Here is an 18,785-nt window from a genome sequence, read left to right as displayed (position 1 = left end):
CTGGGTGATAGACATTGGGGAGGGTATGTGCTATGGTGAGCTCTGTGAATTGTGTAAGACTGTTGAATCACAGACCTGTACCCCTGAAACAAATAATACATTATATGTTAAAAAAAAAAAAAAAAGATAGCAGGAAGGGAAAAATGAAGGGGGGGAATCAGAGGGGGAGATGAACCATGAGAGACTATGGACCCTGAGAAAAAAACTGAGGGTTCTAGAGGGGAGGGGGTGGTGGGATGGGTTAGCCTGGTGACCAGTATTAAAGAGGGCACGTACTGAATGGAGCACTGGGTGTTATAGGCAAACAATGAATGATGGAACACTACATCAAAAACTAATGATGTAATGTATGGTGATTAACATAAAATAATAAAAAAAAGAATATATATATTTTATATCTTTAGTTGTCATCCAGATATTATTGAATATGGTGGTTAATATCAAATTAAAATATCCAGAAAAATTTTAAATCATGGTTAAAACTCCAAATTTTCTCTTTAACATTACACTAGCACATCTGTATAAAGTTCAGTAGAGTGTTTATGTCAACATATTTCACTGAAATCATTTCTTTCTGGCACCACCAACAAAAACTTTTTATAGCATTTCAGATCTTATTTATGTCAGCTCTTTATAACATATTTATATTAGCTTATTAGATCAATATTGAAAAGAAAAAAACAATTTCTAAATTTCTCCAAGGGGCTGAATTTTTCATTTAAAGGAAATTATTCTGTGTTTACATAAAGCAATTGAAACATCAATACTGATTGAAATTTTACTCTTGATTTATGTTTTCCAAAATGTAGTGTTCTTTTCCAAAGGTTACAAAAATACAGATTTGAAGGGATACATGCACCCCAATGTTTATAGTAGCATTATCAAAAATAGCCAAACAATGGAGAGAGCCCAAATGTCCATTGACTGATGAATGGATAAAGAAAAGGTGGTACATATATACAATGGAATATTGCTCAGCCATCAAAAAGAATGAAATCTTGCCATTTGAAATGACATGGATGGAGCTGGAGTGTATTATGCTAAGTGAAATAAGTCAGAGAAAGACAAGTATCATGTGATCTCACTCATATATGGAATTTAAGAAAGGAAACAGATGAACATTGGGAAGGGGGAAAAGAAGAAAGGGAAATAAGCCATAAGAGACTCTTAATGATAGAGAACAAACAGAGTTAATGGAGGGAGGTGGGTGGGGGATGGGCTAGATGGATGATGGGTATAAAGGAGGGCATTTGTTATGGTGAGCACTGGGAGTTGTATGTAAGTGACAGATCACTGAATTCTACCCTGGAAACTGTACCTAAAATTTAAATTAAAAAGTTTAAAAAAAAGTAGTGTTCTATTGTCAGTAAACATATATTTTTTAAGGATTTATTTATTTATTTATTTGAGAGAGAGAGAGAGCATGCACATGCACATGAACGAGGAAAGGAAAGGAAGGAGGGGCAGAGGGAAAGAGAAGGAGAGAGGCAGACTCCCCACTGAGCACAGAGCCCAATGATGCAGGGCTCAATCTCATGACTCTGAGATCATGACCTGAGTCAAAATCAAGAGTCGGATGCTTAACCAACAAAGCCACCCAGGCGCTCCAGTAAACCTATGCTTTCAACAAGCCAGAACTAAAAATATAGGTTATAATTATGTATTTATATTGATATTATTCTTTTTTCACAGTTCTATTGAATATTCATGCCTAAAAATGTCCATTCTTTTTAAGGGTTTTCAAGTAACTTCATTTACTTTCTCAAGAATTTGACTTAAATTTTTGAAATTTTTATTGAATTTTTATTGAACTTCTGAATTTTTATTATTTCACTCACTCTTGATATTTTAAAATTTTTTCCTTAATGATGATCATAAATTTCTTATGCTTAAAACATAAGATTTAACAAAACATGATTGCTTTTATTTATTTCTTTGTTATTTGTCTTTTTTTTATTTTTTTTATTATGTTAGTCACCATACAGTACGTCATTAGTTTTTGATGTAGTGTTCCATGATTCATTGAGTGCGTATAACACCCAGTGCTCCATGCAATACGTGCCCTCATTAATACCAATCACCTGATTCCTAATCTAATAAAATGTTTAACATTTTTACCTTTTAATAATATAATTTTGATGTCATTTCTTCTTTATACTCCCACAGATTCAAATTATTCCTGTTAATTATATTTAACAGAAATATTGAGAAACATATCCAAACTTTGCTGTCCTTTCATTCTAGGTATTTCTATTCAACATTTCATTATAAATACTTACATTCCAAAACATTAAAATATATACTTACACAAGAATTACAACATAGTAACTGTAAGAGACAAATAAAAAACACTATTTAGATTCAATAGCAACTATTATTCCAGGATGAAGATAAACTGGTCATTCTCCTAAATCACAGGCAGTTTTATAAAGAACACACAATCTATCTGCACTGTTTACTGGACTTTGGCCAACTAACTATAGAGCTATCACTATTTCTCAGATGTTTTTATGACAGGTGGCCATTTATCAAGGGTTGCTGATATATCCTACAATATTTCACTAGAACTAATGAGTTTATATTATGAATGAACTTCACTGTTGCTATAATAACATTTACCAAGAGGTATAGAAATATTTCAGTATTTTAATAACCAGTCTGGCCATTAACTATCAGTCCTAAGTCTGCATGGACAGCTCCGTGTAAGGATCAAGAAAATTACTCTTATTAAACGATGTTCAGGGTGCCAGGGTGGCTCAGTCGGTAAAGCAACTGCCTTCGGCTCAGGTCATGATCCCAGGGTCCTGGGATCGAGCCCCGCATCGGGCTCCCTGCTCGGCGGGAGGCCTGCTTCTCCCTCTCCCACTCCCCCTGCTTGTGTTCCCTCTCTCGCTGTCTCTCTGTCAAATAAATAAAAATAATCTTTAAAAAAATAAAAAATATAAAGGATGTTCTCTGTTATAGTCTGATGTGTGCCTAGTATGGAAAACTGTCAGGACAGGAAGTATTTGAGGGAAAATAGTGACCCTTCCCTAATACTTCTGCTAAGGACTTGGCCAAGTCAAGACTGGAAGTTCATTGGTCCTCTCAGTAGAATAAATTACAAGGCAAATTACCACTGGTTATTGGGGGGAAGTAGAGATATCCAGGGAAGAGCATTAGAAGAGAAGATTCATCCTTGTCAACCCATTCATGAGAGAAAGACACATCTGACTTCCCAGAGTCCCCAATAGCAAGAAACATACATCAATATAAACAATAGGGTCTTTCCACACTGAGGTAAATATATAACAATGTCCATCGCAGTGCTATTTATAATTGGAAAACAATAGGTTAATTGGGGAATTGTTAAATAAATTGTGATCCACCTATAAGATATTATATAATAAAAAAAAGTAGTCTTTCAGTAAAGGTAGTATATTAATGTATGTCTTCATTTGCCTCACTGAATGCCTCCAAATCAACAAAACTAAACTATATAGTAAAGGGAGTCCCATCTACAATGAGCCCAGGATATGGCTCTATTCCAAACTACCAATAATAAAGAATTCTGTAAAATATAGTGATATTTGGGAAAATTAAGTAAGAATTCCAAAAAAAAATAACAGATAATGTTCCAGTAATACAGCTCAATGATATTCCCTCAAGATCAGTGATGGGCATGAGAAATCTAATCTCTTGCTTGAAACAATAATTAAAGTAGGCTAAGCGAGGGGAGAATATACCTTAGTGTCACAGGTTCAAGTCATAGATTGGCAAGGCTGGAGTGGTCAGAATGTGGGCTAGCCTTATTGTTTTCTTGGACTTGGACTCTAACTACACATGTTTTAGGTTGAATACCCCCACCCCACCAGCAAATTCATGTCTACCTGAAACTTCAGAATGTGATTGTTTTTGGAAATAGGGTCCTTGTAAATGATAGTAGCTAAAGAACTCAAGAGGAAATCATCACAGATTTCAAGTGGGTCCTAAAACCAATGACTGATGTTTTTATAAGGAGGGGAGAGGATATAGAGAGACACACAAGGGAAAAGGCCATTTGAAGAAAGAGGCAGAGAATGGAGGGATGCAGCTACTAATCAGAGAATGCCAAGGGTTGCTGGGACCCACCAGAAAAGGTAGAAGAGGTAAATAAGGAAGGATCCTGCCCTGGAGCCTTCAGAGGGAGCATAGTCCTGCCATCTCCTTGATTTCAGACTTCTAGCGTCCAGAACTGTAAGAGAATACATTTCTGTTGTTTTAAGCTACAAAGTTTGTGGTAATTTGCTCTGGCAGCCAGAGGAAACTAATATACCATATAAATAAACTGGAGTGTGATGAAGGAGAGAGGGAGGGAGTATCAAGCAGATTTGCAGTGCTGACCAAAGTGGATTGAATAGAAACAAACACCAAATGGCTAAACACAAAACGTCTGTGATCTATTAGCCTTCATTATGAACCACAAAAAAAGACTGAACACTGTCTCCAGCTGACATCCAGCAAGGAAATCAAGACTTTAGTCCTACAAATTCATGGAACAGAATCCTCCCAATACCTGAATGAGCAGGAAACAGATTTCCCTTTGAGCCTCCAGAAAAACAGCCTTGTTGACACCGTAATTTTTAGTCCAGTGAGACTATACTGGACTTCTGACCTACAGAACTGCTTTCAGTTTAAATTTTAAGACACTGAGGTTGTGTTGTTTATTTTTTTTAATAGCAGCAATAGAAAACTAATCGAGCAAGGATACAGGATAGGCCCCGAAGACAGAAATCTTTGTTGAAAGTCTTAAAGAAGCAATCACATCTCCAAAGATCCTTCCCCATCCTGTGTAGTTAGGAGATGGCCCTTCTCACTCATTGTTCTAGGTGTTGAACACAAAGTAATGAACAAGGCAGGAAAAGTCCATGGCCTTTTGAGGCTTTACTATCTAAGCAAGGGAAGAGAAGCTGCTAGACCTAAGGACTAAAAGCAGAGAATTAGTATATAGAAAAGAAACAAAGAACAAGATAGAGCTTTTAAAAATTAAAAATATAACAAGTGGCCTTTTTTAATACTAGAAGGGTTAAATGATAAAGCTGAAAATCTTCTGAGAGAAATAAAATGGAGAAGAAAAAAAAAACGCCTTAATTAGAGGATCAGGCAAAGAAGGTAGCAGGAGTGATGTCTCCTGAGGGGGAACCACACAACAGGCAGATCAACTGAGACATTTGAAAATACTGAGGGAAGAATGAACAGTGCCATCAGAGAGTTTGGGGTGAATTCGTATACTAGACAGCTCAACTGATGATTATATTTGCATAATTCAAAGGATGTATTATTGATTAAAGATATGAATATTAATTTATTCAAAATGGCGACATAACTGTGGAAAGGATAGGGAAAGGATTATGTTGAGATGAGGGCTTCAGGGAGTGAGTGTGGGGACACTGTAAGAGGAAGAAATCCTTTTCTTTCATAATAGGAATTTAATAGCTAACATCCCCATAGGAAAAATTAAGAGATAAAAAAATAAGCCTACTACTCTGAAACATAATGATAAGGACTAGGGAAGAACAAACAGCTAAAACCTTCAAAAATGATACATCTGGGGACAAGGAAGCAGGAGTTGTGGGGAGAAAAAGCTGCAGTTTTTTTAAATAAGCCTCGTAGTACTATTTGCAGTATTTGATATTACCTGTTGTCCATCTCGATTCTGAACAAATTGAGAAATAAGCAAAATGGAGTGGCAGGTGGTATCACTCTAATACCTAACACAAAAAGGTATCACTCTTATTCCGATAAAAGCTAATTTGGGGAGGTGATGAGTAGGAGCACCAGACAGACTTATTAACTGAGTCCCAGTGTTGGGCCAGGGGAGGCCTGCTCCCAAGGTATCAGGACCCCCAAACGTACCACCACACACATATCCATTATTTGGAGGGGGAGGGGTGTTGCTGAACTGAACAGCCTGAGACCCCTGAACTGGGAAAATGATTAGTGATGCATTCATTTTACTTTCATGAGTTGAATCAAACAAGGATCTTATTTCAGTGTTCAAACCAAAGATCCAGTAGCACATTACTGCTGGCTTGCCCTACATTAAACTAGAAAAGAAGTCAAAGCGTATGGAAGAGAAGTTGATGCTCAAGGCCCGAAATTCTGAGCCAGAGATAGGTAAAGAGAGAATGTAGTTTAAGAAGGAAGGTAGCAGGTGTACACTTTTTTTGAGCTGTTAGAAAGAAGTGCTCCTTGTTTGCCCGCCCAGTGGACTGTCCTGACTCTGCCTTTTGCCCAGCAGGTCTCCTTTTACCAGTATTATTTATCCTTCTTTCCTTGCGACAGTGAAGTTGCAAGGAAAAGAAGCCCCCAAGTGACAGGGGCACCCTGGAGGTCACTCAGGAAGTCCCTGCTAGAATCAGGAAGACAGCCAGGGTTTTAGACTCTAGGTCCATTGGTGGAATCAATAGACCATGCTCCTGCCCTCCTGTAAGCCTTGCCTCAGCACTGTGCCTACCTTGGTGCCCAGGAGGCCTGAGCTGAGCTGGTGTTGCAAAGAGAAACTCAATTTTTGTGCTTCCTGAGCATTTAAGCCTGGAAAAATTCCTGTCCCTAATGTAAGAATCACAGGCATTCATCATTTCTCATTTCCTAAATAGATGAAAAAGAAAAAAGAGCAATAACTTGGGTGTGTTGCTTTAAGTGCTATTGCAAAAACCACTGTCAAAAGCAAAGAAGTCTGTACTTACCCTCAACCCCACAGATATTTTTTTCTGCTTTTACGGTTCTTATTGAACTGGAAGGGGAGAGCCACTGGCCAAAAAAAGAGCCAAACGCAAAGGAAAACAAAGTTGGCCCAAAGTCGGCCCAGGGTTGGGAGCCAAAGGAGAACATTTTTCAGAGAACATCAGGATTTTATTTTCGTATTTACACCTGTGATTTTTAAATAAGCAAAACAGATCTTCTTAAGAAGTGAAAGTTATCCTAGATTGTAGACCAGCCGGTGGTAGAAAGAAACCCACAGGCATCACCTAACGATATGATCACAACAGGAAAAAATGCAACTCTTAGTTAGGCAGGGACTAAAAATCTCAGTCATGTAAAATGAGGATTAGTAGAAAGAACTTGGACGTTGGAACCAATATTGGGCAAATGAGAGCCACTTAATATTGGGCAAGCTACTTAACCTCACTGAGCCTCAGTTTCTTCATCTGTAAAATGGGAATAATAGTGATAAAAGTCATGAGCTAGAAGAGATAAATGAAAACTTGTTCAGGGCAGCTATGCAACATATGTTAGTTCCCTTTGTTTGTTCCTGTTCTCCACTGTGGTAGCCATTAGTGCCGGCCACCAAATCTTTCCCTTCTTTCCCAAGCACATAGTGCAACTGTACCTTCTTGCTCTCTTGAAAATATGGCCAGGTGCTTTGCTTTGGCCAATGATCTCTGAACAGCAGTAATGCGTCACTTCCCAGCTAAAGCTTTAAAATCGAGTACAATGCATCTTTTTTCTCTGGTGGCAACTGGCAATGTTCCAGATAGTGACCAGCCTGGAGTCAGGAGTGAGCATGACATGGCAAAATTCACAAAGAACAGGTAGCATAAATAAGAAACAAAAACCTTTGTTTCTAGCCACTGTGAGTTTTGAGCTCTTTGTTACTGTGGCAGAACCTGTACCTCCTGATGGATTCATTCTCCTTTGAGTAACTTCATTTGCCATCAACTCATTAAATCATGCCACAGATATGTGTTGAACAAATGCCAAGCACTGTGTTAGATGCTGGGAAATGTAGGATACTGATTCTTGTCCTCAAGAAGCTCAAAGGAAGGGGCGCCTGGCTGGCTCAGTCATTAAGCGTCTGCCTTCGGCTCAGGTCATGATCCCAGGACACTGGGATCGAGCCCTGCATTTGGCTCCCTACTTCCCGGAAACCTGCTTCTCCCTCTCCCACTCCCCCTGCTTGTGTTCCCTTTTTCACTGTGTCTCTGTCAAATAAATAAATAAAAATCTTTAAAAAAAAGAAGCTCAAAGGAAGAAGGAAAGAAGAGGGGCATTGTCAGGAGTCTTTTAAAAGTATCCCTCCAAAAAAATAAAAATACCCCTCCATTGATGCTAATATTGAATGAGAGTCAAGGATGAGAATTACCACTTTTGTGCATAAGGAATCCTTCCTTTGTGCCCTGATTACCTGCAGATATTAGTAACAGAAAGGGTGGGATTTTAATGAAAAAAAGGAAGAAGGTTGTGTGTTGGGAGGAGAATGAAAAAAGAGGTGGTTAAACTGACAAAGTAAAAAGTGAGTATTTCTTGTTGTCTCTTGGTTGCCCACAACTTCCTGGCTCAGCTATCTCTCTTCCACTTTCCCCTCATGAAATTTACTAGAACATTTTTCCTTTAGACTGACTATCAAGTGAAAAACAATATAGAATTGCTTATTACAACTTTAGAGCCATTTACTTTTTAAAAATTCTCAATTTATTATGGAAAAGATATGAAATAAAAAGCCCAAAACAATAAGTTTCTAATGGTGAAATTGTAGGCACAGTGCCAATTGGAGGTGTCATTTTGGGTGGAAGCAAGGGGAATTCACCAATCCTATCATACACCATGCCATCCTATGTTTCTATGTTTCTATCTAAACGATACGGGTGCTTAGTAAATTATTAATTAATAGCCCTTTGGCAGTTTTCATTAAGGTTTTTCTCTGAGGTTTTATCCTGTTCTTTCATTTGGAACCTATTCCTCTGCTTCTTCATTTTCCCTGACTCTCTGTGTTGGTTTCTATGCATTAGATGAAATAGCCAACTCTTCCAGTCTGGAAGGAGTGGCCTCATATAAGAGATGAACCTTATTGTTCAACCTTGTCCTAGCTCTTCCTTATCTCTCAAACCTTTGTGATTGTCCAAGCAGCCTATTTTATTTGTAGCTGTAGTTCAGGGAGTGCCAAGACCTATCAGTGTCCCAGGGGGGAGGATCTCAGCCCAGAGATGCAGGCTGATTAGAAGCCAGACCCTCAGGTACCAGCTTTTAAAGTACGCAAATATATACAGTCCTACGGAGCCACAAGTGTAAGCCCCACAGGCCACCAGTGCTAAGTGACCTAGACGTGTCCTTGGCAAACGTCACAAAAATCGGGGCTCCAGACAAGTGTATGAGCCTCTTTAGGAGATACCTGGGAGCTGTAGCGAGGCACAGAGAGAGCACAGAGAGGGTATGCACTGGTCTAGACCCTTAGATGTATGCCAAACGTCAAGCCTGCCCCTCGGGCCAAAGCTCCAGAACAAGCAAATGAGCCTCTTGCACAGAAAGACTGAGGGTGTGTTTCAGGCTGCTGTCTGGTCAGAGCCCTGGGGTTGGGGGCGGGGAGGGGGGGGCACCACGGGGTGGGGGGAGGTGCACAGCCTGCCAAGAACTAGCTCTTTGATTGTTCCAGGCCTGTGGCAGAGGGAGCGTGTAGAGACTGCACCCAACCAGGAAAGAAAAACCAAAGAAGGAGAAGTCTAGGATTAAAAACAAACATCGGAAGAACACAAAGAAGATGGCGCGGGAGCCCTGCCGACACAAGACAGGAGCAGAGCGAAAGAGGGCGCCTGCCAGGCTTCCACCCAGGACAGCATTCCCGTAGGCCCCCACATGTGTGTCAGACAGGATGGCTGCCCCTCAGGGCGAAGCTCCAGGACACGCAAGGGGGCTCCCCCACAAGAAATCCCGGCGCCCCTGCACCAGGGTTTCTGCCCTGGGCCCTGGGGCGGCTAAGTCGGAGCGAGCCCTTTAAGAGCTGCTTCTCAGGTCATCACAGCCTCCATTGGTTTTCAAGGCTAAATGTTTCTGGGGGACTTGTCTCTCAGGTGCAGGTCTTTAAAGGAGGGGTGCCTTGCTAGGGGGTTCAAACCCCTCACCTCCTCAGGGAGAAGGCCTGGGTTTTGAGTTCCCTCCGCAAGGTCGGTCCTCCCACCCAGGGCGGGGGTCCCGGCAAGACTGTGTCCCAGCCTCTCTTACCTGACAAGTAGGAGTCTCTCAGCCAATGTTTCTGGGTACTTTTTTGGTTTTTGTTTTTTGTTTTCAGACAAAGTTGTTCCCCACGCAGCTGTAGATTCGGTGCGTTTGCAGGGGGAGGTGAGTTCAGGATCCTCTTAGGTCTCCATCTTGAACCGGAACCTGGTTCCTTTCTCCCTTTGGCAGTTTTATATTAAAAAGACCTTATTAGCTTAAGGATGATCCCGCGCTTTTTAAAATTCATTGTTGATTTTTGAATTACAAGAAGAGCTCAACATTCTTAACTGGTAATTACCAATGACTCCTATACATTCTATGTTCAAAGAAATCAGTTAATAAAAGGGAAAATATGCCAGCTAATGTTTATACTTATGCAGGTATCTAAAAAAAAAAAAGAGTTGGTGCTTTATAGTTGTAGGAATATTAATAAAAATATATTACAATTTTCTTCTCTTAAGCAGAACCTTGTATAGAAGATCCAGTCCCCACCTCCACCCCACCCCATGTAGCCAGAGACATCCACTGCATCAGAGAATATTAGGATTGTTAGACCAGGAAAATAAAGACAAAGGCAGAGTAAAAGGATAGCCTAATTGGTTACCCTGAAGTCCATTCTGTATTTAGAAAAGGCAAAATAAATGCATGTTGTTCTCTTTTCTCTAAAACAGCTTCAAAATAATGAGCTCATTCCCTTTTATTCCTCAACAGTGACCAATCAACTGAGTTGCTTTAGAATCATTAGGAACTTAACAGATATAATCATATTTGATATGTTTGAAATAATGGCAATTATTATGAATTTTGGGTGTTCAAAATGACCCATCCTTGCCTAGTGGGAACCTATTTTGATGGATTCTTCGGTCCTTTTGACACAACCCTGGTAGTGGTTTATAGCTTCCTTGCTTTCTGTAAATATTTACAGATAAAATGTCGGGATTTGCTTTAAAACGATGGCACAGGAAAAAGAGGTAGAGATGAAACAGGATTGGCCATGGGTTGATAATTGCCCCATGGAGGTTCCTTACACTATCCTCTTACATTTGTATATGTCTGAAATTTCCAAAATAAAAAGTAAAGATTAAAAAAGTTCAGCCTGTGACTTCCAAAATAGGACCCTGAAATCCTTAGTAAGACAGTAGTCTTAAATGCCTGGTGTTGATGGGAGAAAAAGGGCTTTGTCAGTTTCCAAGGCTTCCCTTGATTTACCAAGAAAAAGTATAGAGATCTGAACCTAAGAGTTTTCCTCAAAATCAAAGGTTGTGAGCTTTCTGGATATGAGGACATTCCCCCCAGCCCCAGGAAGGCATGAAACCCCCTCTAAGTCAGAAAACAGGAGGAGGGTGGAGGGTGAAGAGAGTAGAAAACGGTGAACTGAAAGCCCCAAAGGTTTTTTTCCCTGGTGGGTACCTCTTGACAGTTTTGGTCTTGATCACAGGGCTGCCTAAAAACGGCTTCTGAGGGTAACCTGTTTGTCTCATCTTCTTCCACGCTTTAGCCCAGATTCTTGCCTCTGATCCCCAAAAAGACTGACTCAATTTCTTGGGGTCCAGGAAATCTTGCTTTCCAAACAGGTCAGGAAAGAGCACTGGGCTGGGAGTCCAGAAGCCAGCATGTGAGCCCTGTGACTCAAAAGGACACCGTTTTGGGTCTCAGTTTCATCACCCATTAAATGAAAGTTCAGCCCGCAAGACTCAAGATCCTTCAGTGTCCCAACCTTCCAAACCCGAGATTTCAGGACTCCTGGGCCTGAACACACAGCCCTGCAGGCCTTTATGCCTTTTCACTGAACGTCTTTTCCACCATTACACATTACACAACCTCCTAAAGAAATAGATGACGGCTGTCACTTTTTGCAGCTAATTGGGAGATGAGGTGCCCCGCAATAGAGAAACCCCAAAGTTGGCAGCACTTTCAGGCTTTGGGAATCAGGCGCGTCACCGACCTGTATGATTTCTCCTCTCTGTCCTTGCTCGCCAGCAAATCCTGACCCCCGTCCCCACTGCGGAGAAATCTCCTAAGAGACGGCTGCCGGCGTAGCCTCTGCGCCCAGGAGGCGTGGAGCAGAGGGCGCGGGAGCTGAGCGCGCTGCGGCCACGCTCCCAGCGCAGAGACGAGAGGGAGGGGCCGGCGGGGGCCGGGCAGCACCAGGGGCGGCGCGCGGGGCTCGCCGCGGCTTAGTCTCCTCCCGAGCCCAGCCCCGGCCGGCGAGAGCGGCGGCGAGCGCGAGCCGGAGAGCGGGCCTCGGAGCAGGGAGGCGGAGGGCCAGAGAAAGCGGCGGACTCGAGTGGAGGGCCGCGCTCGGGCCCCCGCCGCGTGCGTGTCCTCCTGGCGGATCCCGGTAAGTGCGGGCGGCCGAGTCCCCGCCAGCCTCCAGGCTTGGTGGCCGCAGTGGTCGTTGTCCCCAGATCCGGTGGCTCGCATCCCGCTGCTGCACCACAGGCTCACAGGTGGCTCCGCGGTGGACGTGGGGGCCCCAGGCCCCGCAAGGAGTTGGCGAACTCTCTCCGCTCAGGGTCGCGGTTTCCGAGCCCTCGGCTTCTTCCACCCCAACCACCCTTGCTTCCGGCTCCGAGGTGGGGGGCGCGGCGGGGCAGGGCCTGCCGTCGGGGTAAGACACGCCAGAGGAAAGCTCCCCTTCCCCAAACCACCCACAAACGATTCGGGGAGATGCGGGCCAAGCGCCTTCCCCAGCTGCGTCCCTGCTTGCTCGTGGGGCGTCTGTCCTTTAGTTTTATTTTCCTATTAACCCACCAGGGAAAGTTTGGGACCACACAAGGCAAAGTTGGGGCGCGGCTGGGGGTGCACTTCTCTGGCAGAGGCAGCTCCGGTGGAGTGGAGCGGCGGGTTTGCAGGTGGAACCGGCTCGCTGGAGCTGATCCTGCGCCCTGGGAGTTGAGTCTGTCCCTGCCGGTAGCCCTGGCCAGGCATTGTGACAATCCCCGGAGCCCTGTGAGTCGCTTAATCTTTGGTGCTAAGCGTCGACATCTGCAGCCAGCCGAGAATCTCTGTGATGGGTAGCAGCATCTTAGCCTGGTTTGACTCGTGTTCTTGCTCTGCTCTGCAAACCTGAGCTGCAGCTAATCCCAGTGTTTAAATGGCGTGTGTTTAATTAGCTTATTTTACACCTGGGATGATCTCAGCGAGCCTCTAAAATGAAATCGTTGATATAAAAAGGAACAACAGTGTTTATAAAGAAAAATTTAAATAGGAACCTTCAGAATAGCCGCTGTCGTGTCTAGATATCTAGTTTTACCCATCTCTGTGGGATAGAGAATGAAAACTGCTTGAATATCTAACCTACTAGAAGAGTCCGTGTTGGGGCTATTTTTGTCAGATTTTGTGGACAGAGGTATTGCTGCAGCTTGCATATTGTTTACGAAATACACATTGAGTCTCTAGAAATAGCCTACTTGTTAGGAGTTGTTTGATTTACTATGTTGTCTATTTTACACATGACTTAAGGTTGTTTTTAAAAATAAGCTTTAGCTGAAAACAATATCTAGATGTTTAGGGAAGACAGTCCATGTCACCAGAACATTCTTTTGTGAACTTAAAATTTTAAAGGGCTATTTTTCTGCATCAGACATAGGAGAAGCTTTTCATGAAAAATAAGATGCTGAGGTCTTTATGTGTATAGGAAAAGAGTGCTATCTCCTCCGACACTCAGTGCTTTCAAATGATAGATTAGATCAGAAAAGCGTGCCTTTAACTGGAATTACATAATTGGGCTGAAAGAAAACGCAATGAGTAATTATTGGTTGTCAAGTACTTAGTTCTAAAAGAAGTGGTATCTTTTATCACTGGGCAGTTATTTGTTACATGATTAAAGGTGGGATAAACTGATAGATTTTCATCTACAAATTTTTTTATATTTAACACACACATCTACATAGTCTAACCAACATTGGATTTACCAAAATGTTTGAGTTTATAAATACATGATTGTTATTAAGTGCTTACTAGGTGCCACATCTTATTCTAAGTGTCTCATCTTCAAAGCAGTCCTTGGTGGCAGGTGCTGTAATTGTTCTTATTTCTGAGATGGGGAAACAGAGGCACAGAGAAGTTACATAACTTACCCAAGGTCAAACACAGGATGGGACTTTATCATACCCACAAAGTTCTTTTTGTAGAGAAGACATGTGATTTTGTCATTTACCTCTCCTTGTTTTAATTTTCCTTTAAGCGTAAATGTCGAAAATATTTCCTGTGAAGCATAAGAACCCCTGATTGTGGAAGGCCCCACAGGCACCATTGACCGTAAAGTGAAGAAAAGCATGACAGAACCGTCTGGTTGAGTCTACAATCGGAAGACCACCACATCCACCAGAAGACCCAGGATGGATCTGCACCAAAGCACTGCCATCCCTTTCCTCGAGAAATGGTGTTTGGAGAAGTCACTGTCTGGCTTCAGGAGACATTATAATGTCAGGAAAAAACTGAAGTTAGTTCGAATCTTGGGCCTTCTCATGGGCCTAGTAGCCATTAGCACTGTCCCATTTTCAATCAGTGCCTTTTCTGAGACAGAGACACAGAGCACAGAAGAGGTTGTTGGTGCAAGTGGCCCCAGCGCGGCACACGGTCACCGTCAGAGAACTCTCTTAGATTTAAATGACAAGATTCTGGATTATACTCCACAGCCACCCCTTTCTCAGGAAGGCACGTCTGAGAACACTACAGATCACGCCCAAGGAGACTACCCAAGAGACATCTTCTCCCTCGAGGAGCGAAGAAAAGGCGCCATCATTCTGCACGTCATTGGAATGATCTACATGTTCATAGCCTTAGCCATTGTCTGCGATGAGTTTTTTGTCCCTTCTTTGACTGTCATCACTGAGAAATTGGGCATCTCTGACGATGTGGCCGGAGCCACCTTCATGGCTGCGGGGGGCTCAGCCCCAGAACTTTTCACATCTCTCATAGGGGTATTTATTGCTCACAGCAATGTTGGAATAGGCACAATCGTGGGCTCAGCAGTGTTCAACATCCTCTTTGTTATTGGCATGTGTGCTCTGTTTTCTAGAGAAATCTTAAACCTGACATGGTGGCCACTCTTTCGGGATGTGTCCTTCTACATAGTTGACTTGATCATGCTGATCATATTTTTCCTGGATAATGTTATCATGTGGTGGGAAAGCTTGCTTCTCTTAACAGCTTACTTCGGCTACGTGGTTTTCATGAAATTCAACGTCCAAGTAGAAAGATGGGTGAAGCAAATGATAAATCGCAATAAAGTCGTCAAGGTGACAGCACCAGAGACCCAAGCAAAGGTTGGTGGTGGCGGTTGTTTATTTAATGTTCTGAATAATTATGTTTTCGAGATCTGCCACTTTTTTTAATGGGATGGTGTTTGGGGCTAGTGTGGATAGCAGATTGCTTTGGGGCAGTGGGAAAACATAATTTGGGGATATTCTGGTGGTTATCTCCTAAGTTCTCAAGCTCCTGGCTTCAGAGTAAAACACTGATAAATACAGGTTATGTAAGTATCCCAGAGTGGACTCAACAGTTATTTACATCTGGAAGTAGGCATAATGATTTTGTGAGCCATTGAATTTTCACGGGAGAGTGTGTGTATGTGTAGCTTAGCAAATTGCAGGTATTTTTTTTAAGTAGGCACATGACAATGGTCAAGAATCATCTCTTTAAAGATGTTTAAGGAAGAAAGTTTGTTTGTGTCACCAGAGCTGTACCTTTAAGTCAGCAGCAGGGCCCAGAAGGACTGGTCATTGGAATGGTCATGGCCATTTTTCTTGATCCACATGATGATCTTCAGACCACTTGACCAGGAGCTGATGGAGATCCATGAGAGGGAGTCATTGCCAAGCCCTGCTGTCTGTCTCCATGGCTTGATGACCCATTTTGCATGCCATGATAAACATCAGCCAAGATAATTTTACAGTAGAATTTCAGGGAGTTTTCATGAGAAGAGTGGCCATCCTTCCACTTAGGTGGTGAGCAAATTGGTATAGCGCTGAGAATAAATTGATCTGCTAAAACGTAAAGTAATTTTTTTAAATAATGGATAAACAACAATAAAATCTTATGTTAAGTATAGTAATGAAGTTCTGATTCATATCCTAACATTGGAATGTTGTCTCTGAATGTAATTTTAAACAGAAAACCAAAATACATATGCAGATTTTTCATACTAGCATCTGGGAAAAATCTCATGTATGCAAAAAACAGATGTTGAGTGGAGGGTGAGATATTTTATCAAAAAAATAAAAGATATTAACCTAGCATAATTCCTTTATGTTCAGGTTGGATGACCACCCATCATTTTTGTAGCAACCATGACATGGAAGCAAAAAAACCCCAAAACACCAGTAATATTGCTGTTTATTATGTGTAAAAGAAAAATGTTTTCTACTATATTTTTTTCTGACATTTCACTCAGTGTATGGTTGTTTGTTAGAAACTGTAGTAAAAAAAAAAAAGTCATTTAGCAGTAGACATGGCAAGTAAGCATTCAGGTGTTAGAACTGAATACATATCCTTGAGGGCATTGTTGTACCCCTCTCCCTGCTCTAATTTTGTAGCCAAAATGATGATCCCTCAAGCCTGATTGCTAGTTTGAGCAGTTCACATTAATAATCTATATGTTTATTTCAGTTAGAGTACTTAATAATTGCCAAGGGAAAGACATATTTTTTTTAGAGTCAAGGAAACAATTTGGTGTCTTATAAATATCCTGGGCACATCAAGGGTAAAAAGTCTTTTCGAGGGCTTAGTATATTTTTGTTTTGTTACACAACAGTGGAACTTCACTAACTTAATCATAGATTCTGCTGAAGGTTATACTGACAACATTTGTGATAAAGCAATTTGCAGAGCAATCTGATGGTGTATTTAAGATTTAGGGGGATTTTATATTCTGATTTGAGGAGGAGCTGATTTTGTGCATTTGGGAGTAACTTTTTAAATACAGTTTACAGGCAATATTTAATCAATTGTAAACCATTCATTAAAGTAGCTCTGGCAGGATCTTTACCTACTACAGTAGGTGACTGTCATGTCAATTTTATGATATTTAAAAGTCAGCAGCTTAGGTTGACAATCCTTAACAGTAGTTATTCAAATCCATAATTTAGTGCTATGCTTAATATTGTGCAGTTTTTAAATTTGGAAGTTCTGGATTTACCTAATTAAAAAAGAAAGTAGATTAGATTCATGTCTATTTCTCCTGTTTCTTATTTTCCCCCCAAAATATGTTCATTGTATTATTTCCCTTGTTAGCACTGAATAGCTTTAATTTATTCCTTTTAATCGTTTTTAATTTTTTTGGCATTCAGTAACTAAATTGAACTATAAATTATCACAGGAATAGAATTTTTTTAAGCATAGCTATGTCTTGTTTGGTGTTCCTCAAAAATGCTAGAACACATTTTTAGGAGGAACAGTGTATAATGATAGGTGATTTCCTTCAGGAAATTTCACCTTGCCAGTTTCACTTTTGAAGTATTGTTGGGGGAAAAAAAATTTGTTTCAGCAGTTAGTCTTTATCATATGCCTGATCTCAGAATATTATGACCAAGCACTGAACATAATGTGTCCCAAAGAGGGATGAGTCCTTGAATGTGGCCATCTAGTTCTCTAACCGGCAGAGTAGATTTCTGACTACATACCCCACCGGCCTACAGAAACCAGTGATTCTGGTATCATCAAACCTTGCAGGAAAGAGACCCTAACCCAAGTGCAGCCCTCAACGAAGTCTTCATGGAGAGGAATGTGCTGTAGAAGAATTTAGGAAGCAAAATACTCAGCATGTTTTTGTGTTCGTCTTTGTACAACTATGGAGAATGGGAGCTTGGGAAACTAGAGGAAACATATTTTAGATGTTCTTGTACAAATCATCCGTGATTCTTGCTAAAAAATCATCACCTCTGCTGGGCTTTGGGCAGTGAACTGTTTTGGAAACTATTTGCTTCATAGACAAGTTGAAAATTCTAATTTGTTTCCGTTATTGAGGATATATATCACGGGGCAATTGGGAAGCATGGAAAAATGTGAGCTGCGTTTTTTTTATAGTGACGGTAATAGTTTCTCATCTCATTTAATTTTTACACCCTGTGTGTGGTTTTTATTTGTCATTACTATTATTTCTTTTAGTGATAATAATATCCTTTTTAAAAAGTTGTGTGGTGTCGGGGCGCCTGGGTGGCTCAGTCATTAAGCGTCTGCCTTCGGCTCAGGTCGTGATCCCAGGGTCCTGGGATCAAGCCCCACGTCGGGCTCCCTGCTCAGCGGGAAGTCTGCTTCTCCCTCTCCCACTCCCCCTGCTTGTGTTCCCTCTCTCGCTGGGTCTCTCTCTGTCAAATAAATAAATAAAATCTTTAAAAAAAAATAAAAAGTTGTGTGGTGTCATGACAGGGTAAATAGATCTGGGGTTTTGACTCAGGGTAAAAAAAGATTTTGACCTCAGTGTGTAAACAGCCTGGTGATCTCAGAAGTTATATAAATTCTCTGAGCCTCGGTTTCCTAATTTGAACATGAAAATAGTAATGCCTACTTCATGGAGCTAGGAAAACTATTAAATGAAGAAATGAACGCTAAGCAGCTAACATGGTCCTTGGCAAATGTGGGTTGTTCAATAAATGTTAGTTCTTTTCCTTTTATCGTCTGTTCTTAAATGAAAAGTGAGTCAAAATAAATTTTTTTTTAAGATTTATTTATTTACTTGAGAGAGAGAGCGTGCATGTGAGCTGGAGGAGGGGCGGAGGGAGAGGGAAAGAGAGACTCTCAAGCAAACTCCATGCTGAGCACACAGCCTGATGTGGGGCTCCATCCCACAACCCTGAGACCATGACCTGAGCTGAAATCAAGAGTCCAAC

General features: G+C 41.4%; 1 protein-coding gene and 2 long non-coding RNA genes across 5 annotated transcripts in view; 2 read left to right on the top strand and 1 right to left on the bottom strand.

Annotated features, from left to right (window-relative positions):
• Positions 1–12,070, bottom strand: part of LOC145717027 (uncharacterized) — a 245,233-nt gene extending 233,163 nt beyond the window's left edge. The window contains exons 1-2 of the long non-coding RNA XR_014140002.1: positions 11,897–12,070; positions 9,958–10,131 (exon numbers count right to left, since the gene is read on the bottom strand). This is a non-coding gene — a long non-coding RNA (uncharacterized LOC145717027). The remainder of the gene's footprint in view (positions 1–9,957; positions 10,132–11,896) is intronic.
• LOC145717028 (uncharacterized) overlaps positions 1–18,785 on the top strand; it is a 560,651-nt gene that overhangs the window by 219,400 nt on the left and 322,466 nt on the right. The window lies entirely within an intron of this gene.
• SLC24A2 (solute carrier family 24 member 2) overlaps positions 12,153–18,785 on the top strand; it is a 239,949-nt gene continuing 233,316 nt past the window's right edge. For all 3 annotated transcript variants that reach the window (XM_081803017.1, XM_081803018.1, XM_081803016.1), the window contains exons 1-2: positions 12,153–12,292; positions 14,141–15,224. In XM_081803017.1, coding sequence (XP_081659143.1) covers positions 14,295–15,224 — 930 coding nt within the window. In that variant the 5' untranslated portion in view covers positions 12,153–12,292; positions 14,141–14,294. The remainder of the gene's footprint in view (positions 12,293–14,140; positions 15,225–18,785) is intronic.

This window comes from Leptonychotes weddellii, chromosome 14, assembly GCF_054177405.1.
Source record: "Leptonychotes weddellii isolate Sample4059 chromosome 14, ASM5417740v2, whole genome shotgun sequence".
Lineage (NCBI taxonomy): Eukaryota > Metazoa > Chordata > Mammalia > Carnivora > Phocidae > Leptonychotes > Leptonychotes weddellii.
This window is presented reverse-complemented; position numbering and strand designations above follow the sequence as displayed.